Raw genomic sequence first — 17705 nt, forward strand, 5'->3', positions numbered from 1 at the left:
CAAACAGTTCCCCTGGGTCTGATGCCAACATCTGAAGAGGTTTCTGAGGCTGCTGTGATAGAGGTGGACAAGCGAGGTCTTTGTGCTTAAAGCGGCCTGCGTTCAAACCCCTGCTCTGCCAAGTTCCCTGGGGTGAACTCCCGTAAATCATCTCCCCCGTCTGAGCCTCAGTTTCCTCAAGCGTGAAATGCAGATAATGATGCCTACCTTACAGGCTGGTTGTGAGGAGTAAATCGGATGAAATAATGTATGTGGAAGTGCTTTGTGAGATGTGCTGTGCCGAGCACAAGCGGAGGATTATTATTCTTGGGATGTACCAATAGGAAAAATACTAGGGTGTTCCGTTCCAGATGGACTCAATCTAAACGGGGGGACAAATGCTTTTTTTTTGGTAATTTCATCTGGTAGAAACAGCAGTCTCGTGGGCCTATTTGTATTTAATGAACCACATCCGGTATCGTCTTTTTGCATGGTTCTGAGGAGAAAATAAGTTGGCTGTCTCCTTTGGCGTGCTGCAGGCTCGAGAGTGTCCAGCTCATATTTAACGTCCTCCTGTCCTCTCCAAGAAAAAACACCAGCCCAGAGCTAGACCTATCCTACAAACAGCTGCACGGAGGCCAAGGGGCCAGGGGAGGGGCAAGGGATACTCAGACACCTCCCATCAGCACACTGGGACCTTGTCCAGGCTGAGACTTTAACCCAAGTGATAGTTAAGGAGTACACGGCTCAACGTGACGGGAAGGCAGAGAGCATGGAGACAGATGGGGCTAAGGAGGTTGATGGGGACACAGCAGATCTGAGAGGGCCCTGAGGCCATGGGGAGGAGTTTGGAAATTAGCCTCAGGGCAATGACAAGGCACCCAGGAGTTTTCATGGAAGGAAGGGCATGATGGGATCTCCATTTTAGAGACATCCCATGATGCTTAATTTTTTACGTGGACTTGACTGGGCCATGAGGTGTCCAGATATTTGACCAAACACTATTCTGGATGTGTCTGTGAGGGTGTCAGTGAGGGTGTTTTCGGCAAAATAATCAGCAGCCTGAGTAAGGCAGATTGCTCTTTCTGATGTGGTGGGCCTCGTTCAATCAGTTGAAGGCCTGAGTAGAAACAAAGACTGACCCTCCCATGAGGAAGATGGAGCTCCTCCTGCCTGAGTATCTGAGCTGGAATGTCCATCACTTCCTGCCTTTGGACTCGAACTGAAGCATCGGTTCTTCTTAGTTCTAGAGCCTGCCGGCCTTGGAACTGGATCTCATACCACTGGCTCTTTTGGATCTCCTGTTTGCTGAGATCTTAGCTTGGACCTTCTCAGCCTCCATAACCACATGAGCTAATTTCTAATAATAAATCTCTCTCTCTCTCTCTATATATATATATATATCTGGATATGTGTGTATATATACATACATACCTCTATAGATACAGAACCAGTTATATATAGCTTTCATATATATTATACATATCATAAATATCATATGAATATATATCATATACATGTTCATATCACATAGAATAAAGAGAATTTTATCTATCTACCCATCTATCCTGTTGGTTCTCTCTGGAGAACCCGGACTGATCCATGTCCTCAGGGCTGTGCAGCTGGATTGACGTGGGACAAGACTGGATGCAGGGAGACCAGGTAGGGGGCCAACGCTAGAGTCCAGACAAGCCATGACGGCGGCAGCAGTGAGGTGGAAAGAAGTGGGCAATTTCAAAAGCTATTTGGTAATTAAAATTAATAAGACTTGGGACGGTTTGGAAATGGGGGGAGCGAGGGAGAGGGAGATGTTGAGGATTTCTAGGTTTGTGGCTCTGCCTCTAAACAGATACAGGTGCTTTTCACCAGAACCCTGGAAAAATTCTAGGCTGTGTGGGGCAGAGTCCGGGCAGGCAGAGAGCTACCGTGATAGCTCATATCAGAGGAAAGCTTGGAGGCAGAAGTGTAAAGGGGGAGTCGTCAGTGTAGGGATGGCAACAGAGAGCGTGGCTGAGAGTCCCCACAGAGACAACGGCAGTCCTGCAAAACCATATTGACTGGTTTGGCAGAGGAGAATAAGCCAGCAGAGGAGACAGAGAAGGAACAGTCAGGAAGGAAGGTGGGCAACCAGGAAGGTCCGGTACCACGGAAGCAAACATGGACAGCGCCTCAAGCGGGAAGTGGTCAACTCCACCAAATGCTGATGAACGGTCAAGCAAATGGGACTGAAAACTGCCCCCAGATGATTTCACCGGGGAAGTAGACCAGTACCCATGCAGGTCTCAGCTCTGAGGCTGACTCCTGTCATGTCTGGTTGGCATCTATGAAGCAAGTTCCCTCAGGAAACTGAAAGCCCAGGAGAGTTCTCCAGCTCACATCAGCCCCTTGGCTACACCTGTCCTCACAAAAGCAAGTGACACTTGACTACATCTTTCCCTTCTCCTCCCCCTCCCCAACCCCTGAGCTGCCTTTCAAACAGCCAAAATTCCTTTAAAGAGTAATCTAGGAATGTTTCAGGTGACATTCAAAAGGGCATTGTAATTCAAATGGAAATGCAGAAATTCATTCCCTTGGACAGTCTTGGGAAATTATAATAGATAAAACATCTCTTAAAGGCGGCAACAGGCATTTATCTGTGGAGACATCTCTATGCTATAGGCTCTCCCAATCTGAACTCAAGAGCAGTTCAACCTTCACATGGAGAACGTCCTTTCATCAGGGTCACCGAGTCTCTAAACTTGGAAAAGACATATTAATCGCATACACTTTCTCTTCTACACTTTTTGTTTCTCCATTTCTCTTTGTGGATTTTGGTTTCCCTGTGTCTATCTCTCTTTGTTTTTCTGTCTCCTCCTATTTCCCTCAGTCAATCTCTCTCCGTCTCTCTCTGTCTCTGTCTCTCTCTGTCCCTGTCTCTGTCTCTCTCTCACACACACACACAATGAACAATTCCTTTACATGCACACATCCTTTACCTTCCATAGTCACTTTCTCCGTAAAAAAGAAGCAACTGAAAATTCAGGAAACCGATCAGACTCTTAATTTCTGCATTCATCACTATCCCCTCTGAATAGAGAATGACAAGGGATAACAAAAGTGCAGGGTCACAGAGCCCTTTTGACACCTCCCTAGTAGAGCTCCAAGGCTCCCTCCCTCACTGCCTCCACCCCAGCAGTCCCTCTCTACCTGAGTCCAGTCTACCCCGGTCCTTAGTGCTGAGTCAACTGACAAGAGAGCCGAGTAAAGTAGCAGCCATATCTCCCCCTGCCCCAATATATACACGTGTGTACCTACACACACCTACACACACACATCTGGGATCACGGTTACCTGAGTGGATGCGGCAGCCATGGGTGGAAGGAGTGGATTGGACCATGATAGTAATTAGATGCCTGGCTCAGTGGTAGATAAATAAGTCCATCATTGATGTGTCTATGCTGCCATCGGATCCCGTATCTTGCATATGGGAAAGTAGATCTTAGAGTGTGAACCGATTTGCCCAAGATCACACAGCTTGTAAGAGGGAAGCTGGGATTTGAACCAAGGTCCATCTGACTGCAAAACCTGTGTTTTATCTGCAAATGAGGAAGTCTTTATCCAAGATAGCCAGAAGAAGGGTAACTTTATACAGAGAGTCTTAATCATGATATAAGACTCATGTGTCAAGGTCATGGCTAGGAAGAATGTGTGAATATCAAGTCAAAGAGTGAAGTGAAGCCTCAATTGGGAGAAAAGTAGCTTTTCAAAATATAGGTGCATCAAGAAAACAGTAGCATATAGTGAAAATATTAAGCTGCGGCAAGAGACTAAAAACTTGACGTGGTGCTTGGAGCACGGCCTGGGAGCAGAGGCGATGGTTAAAGGAACCTGACAGGCTGAACAGCTTCCAAGCTAATCATGCCTGGGCTGGAGCTTCTGGGGATGACTTAAGTTATTCCAGTTGCCTTCTAAGGTCCAGCTCTTCCTGGCTTTGGCTGGTACCATCTAATTGACCTGTCCAATGCTCCAGTCCCCTCTAGACTGGTGGAATGCCCATAATATCCACTTGGTGATAGGAAACCCCACCTCCCTGCCTGGATCTTTCTAGTGCTTCTTGGCATGCCCAGTGCCTCTCTGGAATCATCATCAGCTTGATGATGAAAGCTTGTTGTTCAAGCTTTCATTTTGCCCTATTACAGGGAAACAATACAAAGGTATGGACGACCACTATCCCTTTCTGCAAAGAGCAGATACTGTTCATTGATCACAGCATTCTTTCCCAGTGATCCCAGTGACCTTCATACAGTGGTCTAGAAAAGCCACTCCCCAACTAATCAGAAGTGGTACATGAAACAAGTTACGGGCAATCGTATGACAGTGACTGGGTCCCCTACCACATGCCAGCCACCTGCCTTTCCCAGCCGCCTATCAATAGATTAAAAAAAAAAGTCTATCACAAGAATGACAAACTGTTGGAAAGCTAATACAGGCTGGACCCACGTGAGGACAGCATCCATGTCTTGCCTACTGCAATGCCCCAGCATGTGGCGCGAGGTCTGCAGAGAAGAAGCACTTAGGAAGTACCAGTGAACCAGAGGTTAATGAATGATAAATGTGACTTTTTTTCCCCCCATGGAATGCACACTCAGAAGCACTTAGGGGAATGAGAGTGAAATAAAACTCTCGTGGGAGATATTTTAATCAGGCACATTCACCCCAACCCCCTTGACTTTCCATGACTTCTACTGGCTGGATCACAACAGTGGCCAGAGTCCCACCATTAGTGAACCTGGAAAGGCTGGGACATTTGTTTCTAATGTCTGGGGACACTGGATGTGGGCTCAGGTTGGAATTTAAACACCAGCTCATTCAGTAACAAACTGGGTGGTCCTGGTAAGCCCCCAATGTCTTTTAGGTTCAGATTTCCCTGCTCTAAGATAAGAGGTGAGTATTCGTGCCTTCTTTGCCGCAAGGGGTAGGTGGGAGGACCAAAGGAAGGCTGTGTATAAACTGTGAAGGGCTGTACAATGTCCGTGGTTGTTATCCACACCCTGTTTGGTCTCTTCACAGCCTACTCTTTCAGCCTTGGTCTTTCCTACCAAGAAGAAACCACCATCTGGGTCTAAACATAGATTTCACAGAATCCTAGAGCACTCTACCCTCTACCCTTGCTGGGTTGAAAAGATATTTGCAGGGACTAGTGACACAGGTGCTTTTCAGGGAGAAATGAGGGCTATGGCCACACATTAGCAAGAGCTGTGGCCAGGGCTACAATCCTCAGCTGATGTCCATAACGTTCACTTCACATTAAGCTACTGTTTTTTATGTACTTATTATATGCGATGTGTTTTACCTGTATTATCTCATTTCATTCTCCCAAAAGCCTTGTAAGGAAATTATTATCCCTCACTTACCAAACAAGGAAACTGAAACTTAGAAGTTACTTTGCCTGAGGTTTTCTGGCAGGGATGTAAGAAGAGTTATCGACTTGAAATCCTGTCTGTCCCACTTCGACACTGTTCTAATCCGTCTTCTTCCCACAAGCTCTGCCCCAAGAGTGACCAGCTTCCAAACCCAGATTCATCCTGACCTGGTCCCCAGTGAGCCCTGGTTTCACAGATGTCAATGACACACAGTTGACATATAGATGTCAGTGACACATAGGTGGCTGGGGAGAGAAGGGACACACACCAACTATCTCTGAGTCCAGAGTTCTTTCTGTCCCTCATGGGAAAATTCCCAGCTTCTCATCCACCTCCTCCCCATCATCACTTGCAAATTTAAGAAGTAAAACTATAGTGTTTGCTGTACCATCCAGGTGGTCACATCAGGTAGAGACAGAGAGGAAGAAACACACAGATCAGCCGGCCTCAGCGTATCCCTATGCTCTTCTGGCAGCGAGCACGGATGAGGGAAGAAAGAAAAGTGCCTTTGCCCTGGAAGCCCAGAAGTAATAGCTTCTGTACCAAGTTCACTCAGCAAGTTTGTGGCAAACTTGAAGTTTCTCTGAGTCTTGAAGGGGGTCCCCAGCTGCTGTTTCAGCATTCTGTCTGCCCTCCTCCCCATCTTACTTGCCATAGATTCCATGCATCCATTGTGTATAAGAAATAGCATTTTCTGGAGTGAAAAAGTCCAAGGCCTGGAAGCAGCTGAGGGTGGAGATGGGGTGGGATCCAGCATTAGCGCAGCGTCCCAGGCCCCAAATGCCGGACGAGGCAAATTGGTTCAGTGGCCACAGTGAGCGAAGGTTTTTTATAAACATAACCTAATTGTATTACTTCAAAGTCCGGAAGCTTATTGCCCTGCTTAATGATGTGTCACCTTATTTATAGGGTAGCACAGTGAGACTTCTATTGATTTAATGCACTTCCTTAAAGACAGTCGTTGTCACAGCCATAAACCAGAGCTATTCCCAGACAACTCAATTATTCCCCTGCACCTATAAACCCCCGTGCCCCAAACAGTCGCACACACGAGAAAGGGAGGGATGAGACCATGACAGGGTGGAGGGTGCAAAGGGAATTGTTCGGGAAAAGACAAAGGCCGGGGCTTCATCCAGCTGGGGATGAGGGGCAGCATGAGAAGAGCTAGACAGTGAGTGTGCAGCAACCCGCTCTGTCCTGGCTCTATCCAGAGGAGCGGTGTGACTCTGAGCAAGATTCCTCTTCCCTTTCAGCCTGAGTTTTCCCAGGTGTGCAATGGGAGTGCTGAGCCCAGTGAGACCTGTCAGGTCCCTGTGGCTCACACATTCTGTGGTTTTAGGAGTTACGGTCGATCTGGTTCTTGGAGATAGGATGGCTGGTCCATATGGAGAAGGTGCAAGCACGTTTTAACATTACTCCTCACCCTTTCCGTCGATCGATCGAGAGGTTTTCTTTTCAAATGAATTGATACTGATAGTAACAATGGTAACAGGAAGTGATCCTCACCCTGCTACGTGTGTCCGCGGGGCACCTGACTTGTTGGCTTATCTGAGACTCAACTTCTCATCTGTGAAATGGGGCTGTGACTACATGGACCTGTTATAATACATAATGCATGTATGCCACAGCTCCATCTTTCTCAAAATGCTACTGCATAAACCACTTTCCTTTCATGTAGGAGGGAGACAGGAATGGCTAAAGTACCCATTTCACAGGAAGGGAAAACTGAGGTGGGAAGGGAATGGATTTCCCAAGGGGAGTGGCACAGACTGGTCTCCTGCGTCTGGGAAATTCCAATTCTAATAATAGCTGAGAATCGGAGGGAAATAAGATCTGCTGACCCTCTCTGAGGATAAAAGTCTCTCCATGGCAGAGACTTGAAACTGTCCCCCAGACAGGAGGTGATCGCTCCTAAAGGAGCCAGAGCTCTTCTTGGGTTCTTTCAAGAACCTGAAGAGAAGAAGGTGTCAAGGAGACACCACTCCCACGCCACAGCCTCCTCCACCCCCCGACCCTGGCAGTTGTTTCGAGGGGAGAAAGTGGGAAACAAGGAGCGTGCAGTAGAAGGCCAGGGTTCTGGAGTCCAGAACACCACCCTGGGCTCTCAGGAAATGCCTGAACTGAAAGACTCCTGAGAAATCATCACACGGCCCTTCATTCCATCCACAGTGAACGAGAAGCCCAGAGAGGGGCAGGGACTTGCCCAAGGCCACCCAGTTTCTATGGGGCAGAGCCCGGATTTAGCTCCCAGGGAGCTCAGTTATCTCCCCAGCGGCCTTACCTCCGCACCGCATCTGGCCACCACCTCCAGCAAGCCCTCCAGGCTTACCTTTCTGATACTGGAGCCACAGCTGCTGCTGGACCTTCTTGCTGGGGAAGTGGATAATGCAGGTGAGCTCGGAGCCATAGAGGGCTTCTGCGATGTAGTGCGAGCCGTAGTGCTGGATGAAGGACAGCAGCTCCTCCCGACTGCTCTCCTTGGTCAGGATCTTGAGGACGTCAGTGAAGCCTGGACAGAGGAGCAGCACGCAGAGGTGGTCAGGCTTGGGAGGCTGGTGGCCGGCAAATGACAAGCCTGGATTTGGTGCTGTATCCATCACCATAGTGTCAGCCAAATGTGCGCAGCTTTCCCTCACTTATTTTGCAAAGACTGCTCTCTCTAGTGGACACACAAGACGCTAGGTCTGACAGGGAATCAACAGCAGAGGAAGGCCTATAGCTGGCGACCTGAACATCACAATCAGGAAAAATCAAAGCCGATATCTACTGAGCACCCAGCGTGTACCAGGCACGCTGCTAGATGTTCCAGACACTTTAACCTCAGCCCAGCACTGCAGTCCCAACCATAATAAGCCCTGTCGAGTGGATGAGCAAGTCAAAGGTCATAAACTGGAACTGATTTGCCTTGGTCCTCCAGCCAGAGGAGCTAGGATTCCAACCCACTCCTCTTCTCACCCCAGGATGCATGCACTTCCCATATACCCAATTATCCAGGGCCTGAGCTCTCCACGGCTGGAGCCTGTGGGCTGCACTGGCCCAGGCTCAGCAGACAGTCTGTGTCCTCATATCTGATCCCTGGCTTAGCTTCCTGTAACATCACTTCCCTTTCTGCCCCTGCCTCAGCCTCCCTAAAACAACAGATGTGTCCTATCTCCTGCCATTGTCAAGGGCCTCCTTGCTGTTTCATTGTCTTTAGTCCTATGCCAAAGGGGCCTGAGTCCTCAGTGCCTGGCATGGGGCCTGCACAACAATCACTCAGTAACCACTGCTCCCCTGCCCTCTTCCTCCTCCTACAGGCACGTCACCAAGCTATTTTTCCAGGGGACTTAAGACCTTCTGGGCTCCTCCCTGCTATGGATAAAGCCCAGTGACCTTACCTGGGTATCCCAGGCCTCCAAGGTCATCTCCCGTGAGCTACATACATCAGGCTTTACCTCTGGCCAAATCAGTTTTCTTATTTCTCCTGAGTGTGATCTGGGATTTCCATCATTCTTTCTTTATGTATATCCCTCCTCCACTCTCCACACACACACACACACACACACACACACACACATCACAATTTACCTGGAATGGACTCCCACTTCCTCCCTAAGTCACACCCATGCTTTCATGCCCCAGGAAGTCACCCCTCCCCCAAGAAGCTTTTCCCACCATCCTGGCATGGAGCACCTACCCTTTGCACCTTCAACAGGCATCACCTTGAAAGCAGAGGTCTGTCCCATTTGTCTCTGAGTCTGCACATGCATCCTTCCCCACCCCCAACTCAACCAGGTTCATGGCACAGATCCCGGACACAGCAGACACACCGACGCCCGTTATTATAAGAGCAACTGATTCTGTGCCACATCAAAGTAAAATGTAAAAGAGCAAGCTCTTCTTCAACATTAAAAATGAGCTCCAATTTGCAAACATTTGATTTACAAGGGGGTTCTCGGGAGCATCATTATTGATTAATTAAAGCAGATACACCTTTGTAGTTCTAACAGGAACACGGCAGTCTTATTCACAAGCGCGGTGTAAAGGTGTGGGTGGTGGTGAAAACAGAAACAGGGCTCAAAGAGTGGGTCCTTGATTAGAACAACCCCTCTCCATCAACCTGTTAACCCATGCAGCTGGGTAATTAATGCAGCAGAGTTAATAATGAGATGGTTTCTGTTAAGTAATAAATAACACCATGGAGATGCCCTGTGGCTCTTGATCCAGGCAGACAACACTGCCTTCAAATCCCTGCCCTGCTCCTGTTCTGCCACTTACTAGCTGTGTGACCTTGGGCAAGTTACTTAACCTCTCTGACCCTCAGTTTCCTTACCTGAAAAAAAACAAAAAGTGATAAAGAAGGCCTTCCTCTCGAGACTGATGTAAGCCCTAAGATATGAAACATTATAAAGCGCTTGGGTGATGTCAGCCATAATTACTATTTATACTTCCCAATACCCAGGCTAAAAGAGTTCCATGTTGCTCACGAACAAAGCGATATTGAAAGAGAAAAGATAAGAAAAGAGCTCCCCCACCATTGCAAGATACTTGGAGAATAACCCAGTGGCAGTGCTATGAGTAAGAGTCAGGGTAGAAAACCCAAGGCCAGGCCCCGTCTTTTCAGTTTTCGTTTCCTTACTTTTCAGTTTTCGTTTATCTTTTATTCCTTCATCAAAAAGGAGCACCAGTCATGTGCAGGAATGTAAGGTACAGGAATAAATAAGACCCAAACCCTACCCACAGTTCTCAGGTTAGTGGGGGAGACAGACAGGATTCTGATGTGAATCAAGCACTTGTTAGTGCTTTAATACAGGCAGTTGAGCACAGGGAATTCCTTGAATTATTCCAAAGGGTATAGATAATGGGGAAGGCATCTCCGAGTATTGCAGGATGTGCAAGGAGATCCAGGCGGAGGAAACAGCATGCGCAGTCACAGAGACAAGAAAGAAAATGTCTCATTTTGAGAACTACAAACCGTCCCCGTCAGCTGAAGCACAGGGTTCACGTGGACAAAGTGTGAGCAGTGTGTGTGTGTGTGCGTGTGTGTGTGTGTGTTGGTGGGGGGAGGGGAGCAGGGAACGCATTACTGCTGAGTAGGAAATGGGCAGGAAAAGAAATCAGCCAGGAGAAACCGGAGGAATCAGTGCCTGAAAGAACTCATACCATCCACACGCCTGAAGTACTTCGAGAATGTAAGTGTGACCTAGATGATCATTTGCCCCTCTCTCCTACTCATCCCCCACACCCTGCTCAGACACCCCTTCCTCCAGGAGCCTCTCTGACTCCCCAGAATGGACAGCGGCCCCGTTACTGCATTGACCTGCTGCAGTGTGTGGACACCACTGTCCTGCCTGCTTGTCAATCCACCCTCCCTGTGAGATTGTTGATGGCGGGGGGGCGTGGCCTCATTCCCTCAGCATCTCCAGCGCCAGCATCCTTGGGGGACCTGAGCTGAATCACGCCAAGTCCCCTGGCCGTGGGCGGCAGTCCTCACCTGCCGAGAGGGTGATGGTGCTGAGCTTCACGCGGTACAGGTTGCTGCGGACCCGCCATTGCTGCACCATGGGGTAACCCATGGCCTCATCATACCTGACGTCTCCTGGGGAGGGAAGAAGAAGCTGATGTGAGCCCAGCATTTAAAGGCCTCACCCTACAACCCCACCCTGCAGCCCTGGGCTCTGGGTAACAGCCGTCTCTTCTAAGCGGACAGAGGATCGGCCCTAGAGTGCGGGCTCTCTCTGGGGCTGGCAGTTTTATCTGGACTCCACCTCCAGGCCTCTTCCTTCCTGGCCTCTGACCTCAGCCCCAACCCCGCCTTTTCTCTCTGCTCTACAGCTCACATGGCCCCCTTCACCCTACAAGCAAGAATGGGTTTACGGTTCCACTAACTCTGGCGGCAATTTGCCATGGGGTGCTAGATAGCACGGTGCCTCAGTTTCCCCACCTGATACCATGGCTGCCTGGGCTGATCTTATTTCACAGGCATATTGTGAGACTCAAATAAATTAATAGCAGTGGAAGTCCTTTGGTAACCTTGAAATGTCCTACATGTGGAATGGGGACAAGAGAACCACAGCCCATTCGTCACATACGGCCTAAGGCTACTTTTGCACGATGAGAGCAGAGTTGAGCAGCTGTGACAGAGACCACGTGCAAAGCCTAACACATTTACTATCTGACGATTTATGTTTGTTCACCCTCTACAGACTGTTTGTTTCCTAACATGGAAACATAAGATGTCCTTTGGTATCTCGTAAAATACCTGTGCGTACACATAAAAGGTTCCCATTTCAAACAAGACCAAGAAACACTGGCTAAACAAAGTTAAAAAAGATTAAAAAAAAAAAAAGCTGTATAATTTCTCAGCACCTTGAATAAATTAATACGCATTTTAAAGGTACATGAAGATAGTGCACAACATTTTGCAAACTTTTTTGACCAAGGAGCCCTGTTTTTAGGTTTCACTGGAACTCATGTTCCATAGAATGCATTGTGTGAAACACAAGTGTAGACAAAATATAAACAAAGAAAAAAAAAAAACACAACAAAATGTTAGCAAGTGGTTAACTTAGTGTGGTGGATGTGTGAAAGATCCTTGTCTTCTGATTTATATTCATCTCCGTTTTCTAAATTTTGTACTCTAAGCACTGCAGACTCTCTTTTTTTATAATCAGGAAAAAATATGTGAAAAAGAAATGCTAGTCACATCAGCAGTTACTATTATTGTTGTGTATCCTCTGCAAATGGCAGGCACATTTTCTGTCCTTTTCTCTTGTCCCCTGGTGAGGAGGCACTTAAAGAGATATTTGATACCAAGATGCAAATGAGAATCTCATTGGAACAAATGATTTCTTCCTGGACATTACTGCAGTATTAAAGTTGTCCATTACTATCAACTTTTTTTTCCCCCCTTAGCCTCAGGAATAATATAATTTCTTAGAGGCTTTCATTTTAAAGTAAAATATTCATGATCCCCAAAGATATGTCCACTGGAGGGAGGTTGTTTTGTTACAAATACGTCCTCTCTGTTTATCTGCTCTGCCTGTCCTTTCCTTCCTCCGCAGACACCGGGGAGAGAAGGAGAGAGGGCGGGAGAGGAGGAGAGGGCCGTGTTTTGAGTCAGGGCAAAGAAAACAGTCTGTACAGGAAGACTAGACACCAGCACCCAGGCAGCCTCTTCCCCGTCTATGACTGCTTGCCTTAATTCAGAGCAGGCTTGGAGGGGCCATCCCCAATAAAGGGAGGCAGATATTTTGATGCACACTGTTGATGCGGCTTATGCCCTTGGTGGAATGGTGTCCCAAAGGAAAACAAAACAAAACAAAAAAACCCTACTACCTCTTTTGATTATCAAGAAATTTACCAAACCATCTTCTCTGCCCCTCACCCCATCCCTGGGTCTCCCCCATAAGTGATCATCACTCCATCCCTCACTATCCCCATCTCTGGTCCCTCCTGGATTCCAGCTTGAAATATAAGCCCCTTCAGTGAAATGTCAGCTCCTTGAGGTCAAGGCCATGGTCTATGTTATTCCCACTCCTGCAGAGACAAAACAGAGCCTGACATATAGTAGGCTCTCAATAAATACCGATGTACTGACTCACTCACTTCCTTGCATACCATTCCTGACCAAAAACCCATCCCGGACCTACTCAATCTCTGACCCCCATCTTACCTGGCTCTATCCTAGATCCCCACCAAAGGATTAGGGGTAAAATGAAGCCCCGGGATTGGGGGGCGGTATTTTTTCTGGTAAATAAAAAAAAAAAAAAAAAAAAAAAAAAAACCTCTTAAAATGTAACAGTTCCTTTATGAGGATACCTCCAAAGATCCCCAAATCAAAACAAATAATCCTAAGAGTTTGCACCACTAATGCAGAACCGCAATGTACTGTATCACAAAAGCAGAGCCAGGGTCCTTACATCTTGGGAAAGTCCCCCAAAACGGCAAGAGAGGAACTGGGAGAAGATGAGGCGGAACAGATGGGCATCCCGCAGTGGGACAGAAAATACAAGCCTCAGGAGAGCCTGCAAAAGACGGCTTCTCAGTGGGGGAGAGACGGAGGTTGGGGGGTGGGGGGACGGACTGCAGAGTGGAGTGAAAAGGGCAGAAGACCTGGAGCCATGGCACCCGGTTCTAGTCCTGGAGGATTGACTGTGTGACCCTGATCAGTCCCTTCACCTCTCTGAGTCTAGATTCCTCACCTATAACACGAGAGGAATGATACCCACGCCCCCAGGATGGCCCAGTGCCCACATTCAAAAACAGCTTGTGTAACTGAGATGCTGTCACTGAGAGAGGCTCCTGGTTGGGGTGGGGATGGGGGAGCTCCACTTATTTTATTTTAAAACGACTTAAAAGTGAACTGCATGATCTCACTTGTATGCGGAATCGAAAAACGTTGGACTCGTAAAAGCAGAGAGTAGGATGGCTGGAGGCAGGGAAAATGAGGAGATGTTGGGTAAAGGGTACGGAGATTCAGTTATGCCGGATGAATGCAGTTTTGGGATCTAGAGTGCAGTCCGGTAACTACAGTTAATAATACTGCACTGTGTACTTGAAGTTTGCTAAGAGAGTAAATCCGGCCTCAGCCCGGGAAGCCCCTAGCTCTGCACGGTCCATATGAGTCCAAGAAATGGTAGGTAGGTCCCTTTCACATCCCATCCCTCGCGAACACAGAGGCTTGGCAGGGCCCATCTTGGACGTGCTGAGAGCTGAGATGGACTGGAGAGCAGGTGTGTGGTCAGGGAGGCTGGGAAGGGGTCCAGCATGTGTGTCTTACCAGTGAGCAGCTGGAGGTCTGGGAGGGGCTCGGAGAGGACCCCCCGGCACTGCTCCTCCACCGGCAGCGGGATCACCGACAGCCCGTCGGCCAGCTGAGGAAAGTCCTTGATGAAGTTGTTCTCCCTGTGGAGAGGAGTAGAGAGGCTGCCAGATGGAGGAAGCGGAGGCTGCAGGTGCTGCTGGGAAGGAGGGCAGGGAGCTCGTAGTCACAGAAGACACTGACTCGTGAGCCGGTGGACGGCCTTGCTTGGATACCTCTGGCTCCCTGAATCCCAGCACTGAGGCCATGGTGCTAAGGACGGGTTCAATCCTGGAACACCACTTACTAGCTGCATGATCTGGAGCAAGTTCCTGGTCCACTCAGAACCTCAGTTTCTTTTTCTATGAAAGTCAGATCTCAGGGTAGTTTTAAACACTTAATGGGAGAAAGCTGCTAACTGCCTAAGACACAGTCTGATATTCTATAAACTGTCTCTTTGGCTGCTAAATGTCCCTTTACATAAGCAGTGACAATGGTGAGCCAGGATGCGAGGGAACTGAGGAGAGCGTGGAGGGCTTGAAGAAAGAGCGGGTGAGACTGAGCTGGAGAAAGGAAGGCTTGAAAGAATGGGTGTTTGCGTGCTAAAGTGGAAGGATCCTAAGAGATCTTTTGGATCAAGCTCCTCCTTTTAGAGATGGGGAAACTGAGGCCGGGAGAAGGGGAGCAAATTTCTCACAGACAACCAATGGGTTAGACTCAAAACCAGATCTCCCCACTCCTAGGCTAGTGCTCTTTCTTGCCCTAGATTCTTTAGGTACCTCTGGCGCTTGTCTGCAGGGCCACTCCAGGAAACAGAAGACAAGCCTCGGGGTGCCCTCGGGGCACTGAACCCTGAACAAAGGTAGTCTTAAGGTGTGGGGGATGAGGTGATAGTGCATTGCAGGGAGGCAGGCTTCAATCTTCCAGACAATAGACCTGCCTAAAAATGGAACAGCCTGCCACTGCGAGGTGGTGAGCTTGCTGTAGCTGGGAGTATGCAAGTAGGAAACTTGATAGCCACTTGGCATGGACGGTATCCAGGGCATTTCTGTATTCAGAGCTGACTTTTGAGGTCCATTCTTATTCAGAAATCCTCAGAGTTAGAGACACCAACTACAGTCTGGAGAGGACGAGGAGCGGGAGGAGGAGGGGGATTGAAGAACAAAGGGAAGGGGATGTTTAGCGCTTCATTTTGCCACCTGGAATGGGCAACCTTGAAATGAAAATCAGAAAGAGGCAAACAAAAATCTGTGATGCCAAAGCAATGCCTTTGAAGCCTGGATCGCGGGCAGTTCAAAAGCAGCCAAACAAGCATTGTGTGGCCTGGGTCACCTTCCTTTCTGTACTCCACGTCCCCATGCACTCCACCCCAGGCACCTTCAAAGCTCACCATCTAGTCATTCATTTAGTGAACACCTTCTCCGTGTCTGACCCCTGAGCAGGTCAGAATCCAGGGGAGGACCCATTGTCTCCATCTTCAACATCACCAGCATCTTCGTCATCATCATCATCGTCATCTTTGACAATTATTGATTGAATCCTTAATTTGCTAGGATCTCGCTAAGCACTTTGCATCCATTTAATCATTTAATCTTCACAGTGACCCACAAGATAGTTATCATTATCTTCATTTTACACGAAAGGAAAAATGAGGTTCAGAGTTAAGAGGTGGTAAATTTGGGATTGGACCCTGGTCTCTCTGACTGCACATCTGGTGAGGTAAGCCGCTGGGCCTTGGACTGTCTGCTGGGCACGCACGTGCACGATGTTGAGTTTCTAGGCCCACACTTGTACAGCTAAGCATGCTATTGTGTGCATCATGGGTGTGCCCATGTTTGTGTGCAGAGCCGTACTTGCTTATGTCTACACGTGTGCCTGTTGTCATGGGTTCCACCTAGGTGTTTGTGGCTGGCCTTTGATTTGTCTGCAAACTTGGACATGTGGATCAGCCATGTGAATAGAAAAAGAGAACCTGCCAGGGGCCATGGAAGTGCCCCCAAGTAGCATGTAACACCCACCAGGGCCTAAGGAACTAAGTTTCTTCCTGTCCCCCTCATGAGGTGGCCTCTTGTGATACAGAGCTTCCCTTAGAGATGCAATGAGGTGGAGGCCGTCCCCGTGCCCTAGTCATTCAACTAACATGCGCTGAGCACACACTCGGGGTGCAGCCCTGAGCTAGGTACTCAGGATCCAGAGATAGACTGGCTTCTCCCCTTGTCCTTTAGATCGTCCCAGCTGTGTGGGGGAGACAATGGATCAGCCATGCGGAACAGTCAGTAGGGCCAGCTATCAGGGATTTGGATGGGCTGGAGGCTTCTGGCCAAGGGTCCCTTCCCCCCGAGACCCAAGCACTTGTTTTATGAATAGGAGAGGGCAAGACTGAGATGGCTCTGAAGATTGAGTTCCTGATCTGCCCACACTGCATCCTAGCTGTGAAACCTGGAGCAAACCACTCAAACCTCAGTTTTCTCATCTGTAAAATGGGGATCCTAAGCGCGCTTCAGCCTGCCTTAGTGAAATCACAATAATAACAATGATGGCAATAACTGTTTATTGAGTACCTCCTATGTACCAGGCGATGTTCCAAGTACTTTACATTAGTTCTCACCCAACCATATGAATTAGGTGTCCTTAGGACCCCTAGTTGGGAGGTGGAAAAGCAGAAGCACAAAGCAGTTATGTAACTACTTAAAACCACACAGCTGGGAAGCGGGAGATCTCAGGTGGTCTGATCCCAGAGCCCACACGCCACATCACTGCACAGGTGCGGGGCACTGAAGACGCTGCCTGTGACAGTCACAGGCTGTCAAAGCTGGAAGAGCCGTAGCACCCCTGGGTGCACTGAGCCCAGACAGGCTGCAGCCGAAAGAAGGGGTCTGTTACTCATTGTAATCTGACCACATACGAGGGGCTCTGCTCTCCAGGTGACTTCACGACCCTCACTCCAATGTTGTGAGATGGGCGTGATTACACCCCCTCTTGACTGATGGGGAAATGGAGGCTCTGAGACGTGAAATGACTTCCCTGGCCTTATACACCAAGTGCATTTCGGGAAGAGGGATCTGAAGGCAAGCTTATCATTTTTCACTTTACCACCCAGGGTCACGACTTCACATCTCTGGCTATGCGTTTATAATCGCAGAGGAGGGGGACAATGACACCCTCGCCAGCCCCACGTTCCTCTCCTCTAATCCTTCTGCCTTCTGTTTAAGCTGGGCTTGACTCTGGGCAAATCTGACCTCAGGGAGTGTCAGCACAGTGGCCGACTCAGGAGGGCAGGGGGCCGGCGCACACTCCCCTTCTCGGAGGAAGGTTTTCGCGGGACGCAGGGAGGGTCTCAAGGAAGAGCGTGAGAAGGTGAGAGACCATGGAAGGGGGGTAGTTCACAGGCCAGTGCGGAGATCGGGGAGGGAGGGAGGCAGGGGTGGAGCAGGGAATGACAAGACAGCTGCAGCAAAGACCAAGGACCAGTGATGGTCCGTCAGGACTGGGCCCCTTCGCGGCTGCCGGGGCAACGGCCACAAGTCCTGCATGGCCTCTGC

The 17705-nt window shown here is 48.8% G+C and overlaps 1 protein-coding gene across 2 annotated transcripts in view; it reads right to left on the reverse strand.

Moving 5' to 3' along the window:
* ASTN2 (astrotactin 2) overlaps positions 1-17705 on the reverse strand; it is a 902613-nt gene that overhangs the window by 235133 nt on the left and 649775 nt on the right. For both annotated transcript variants that reach the window (XM_036855709.1, XM_036855708.1), the window contains exons 14-16: positions 14143-14267; positions 10855-10959; positions 7711-7890 (exon numbers count right to left, since the gene is read on the reverse strand). In XM_036855709.1, coding sequence (XP_036711604.1) covers positions 7711-7890; positions 10855-10959; positions 14143-14267 — 410 coding nt within the window. The remainder of the gene's footprint in view (positions 1-7710; positions 7891-10854; positions 10960-14142; positions 14268-17705) is intronic.

This window comes from Balaenoptera musculus, chromosome 6 (assembly GCF_009873245.2).
Source record: "Balaenoptera musculus isolate JJ_BM4_2016_0621 chromosome 6, mBalMus1.pri.v3, whole genome shotgun sequence".
Classification (NCBI taxonomy): domain Eukaryota; kingdom Metazoa; phylum Chordata; class Mammalia; order Artiodactyla; family Balaenopteridae; genus Balaenoptera; species Balaenoptera musculus.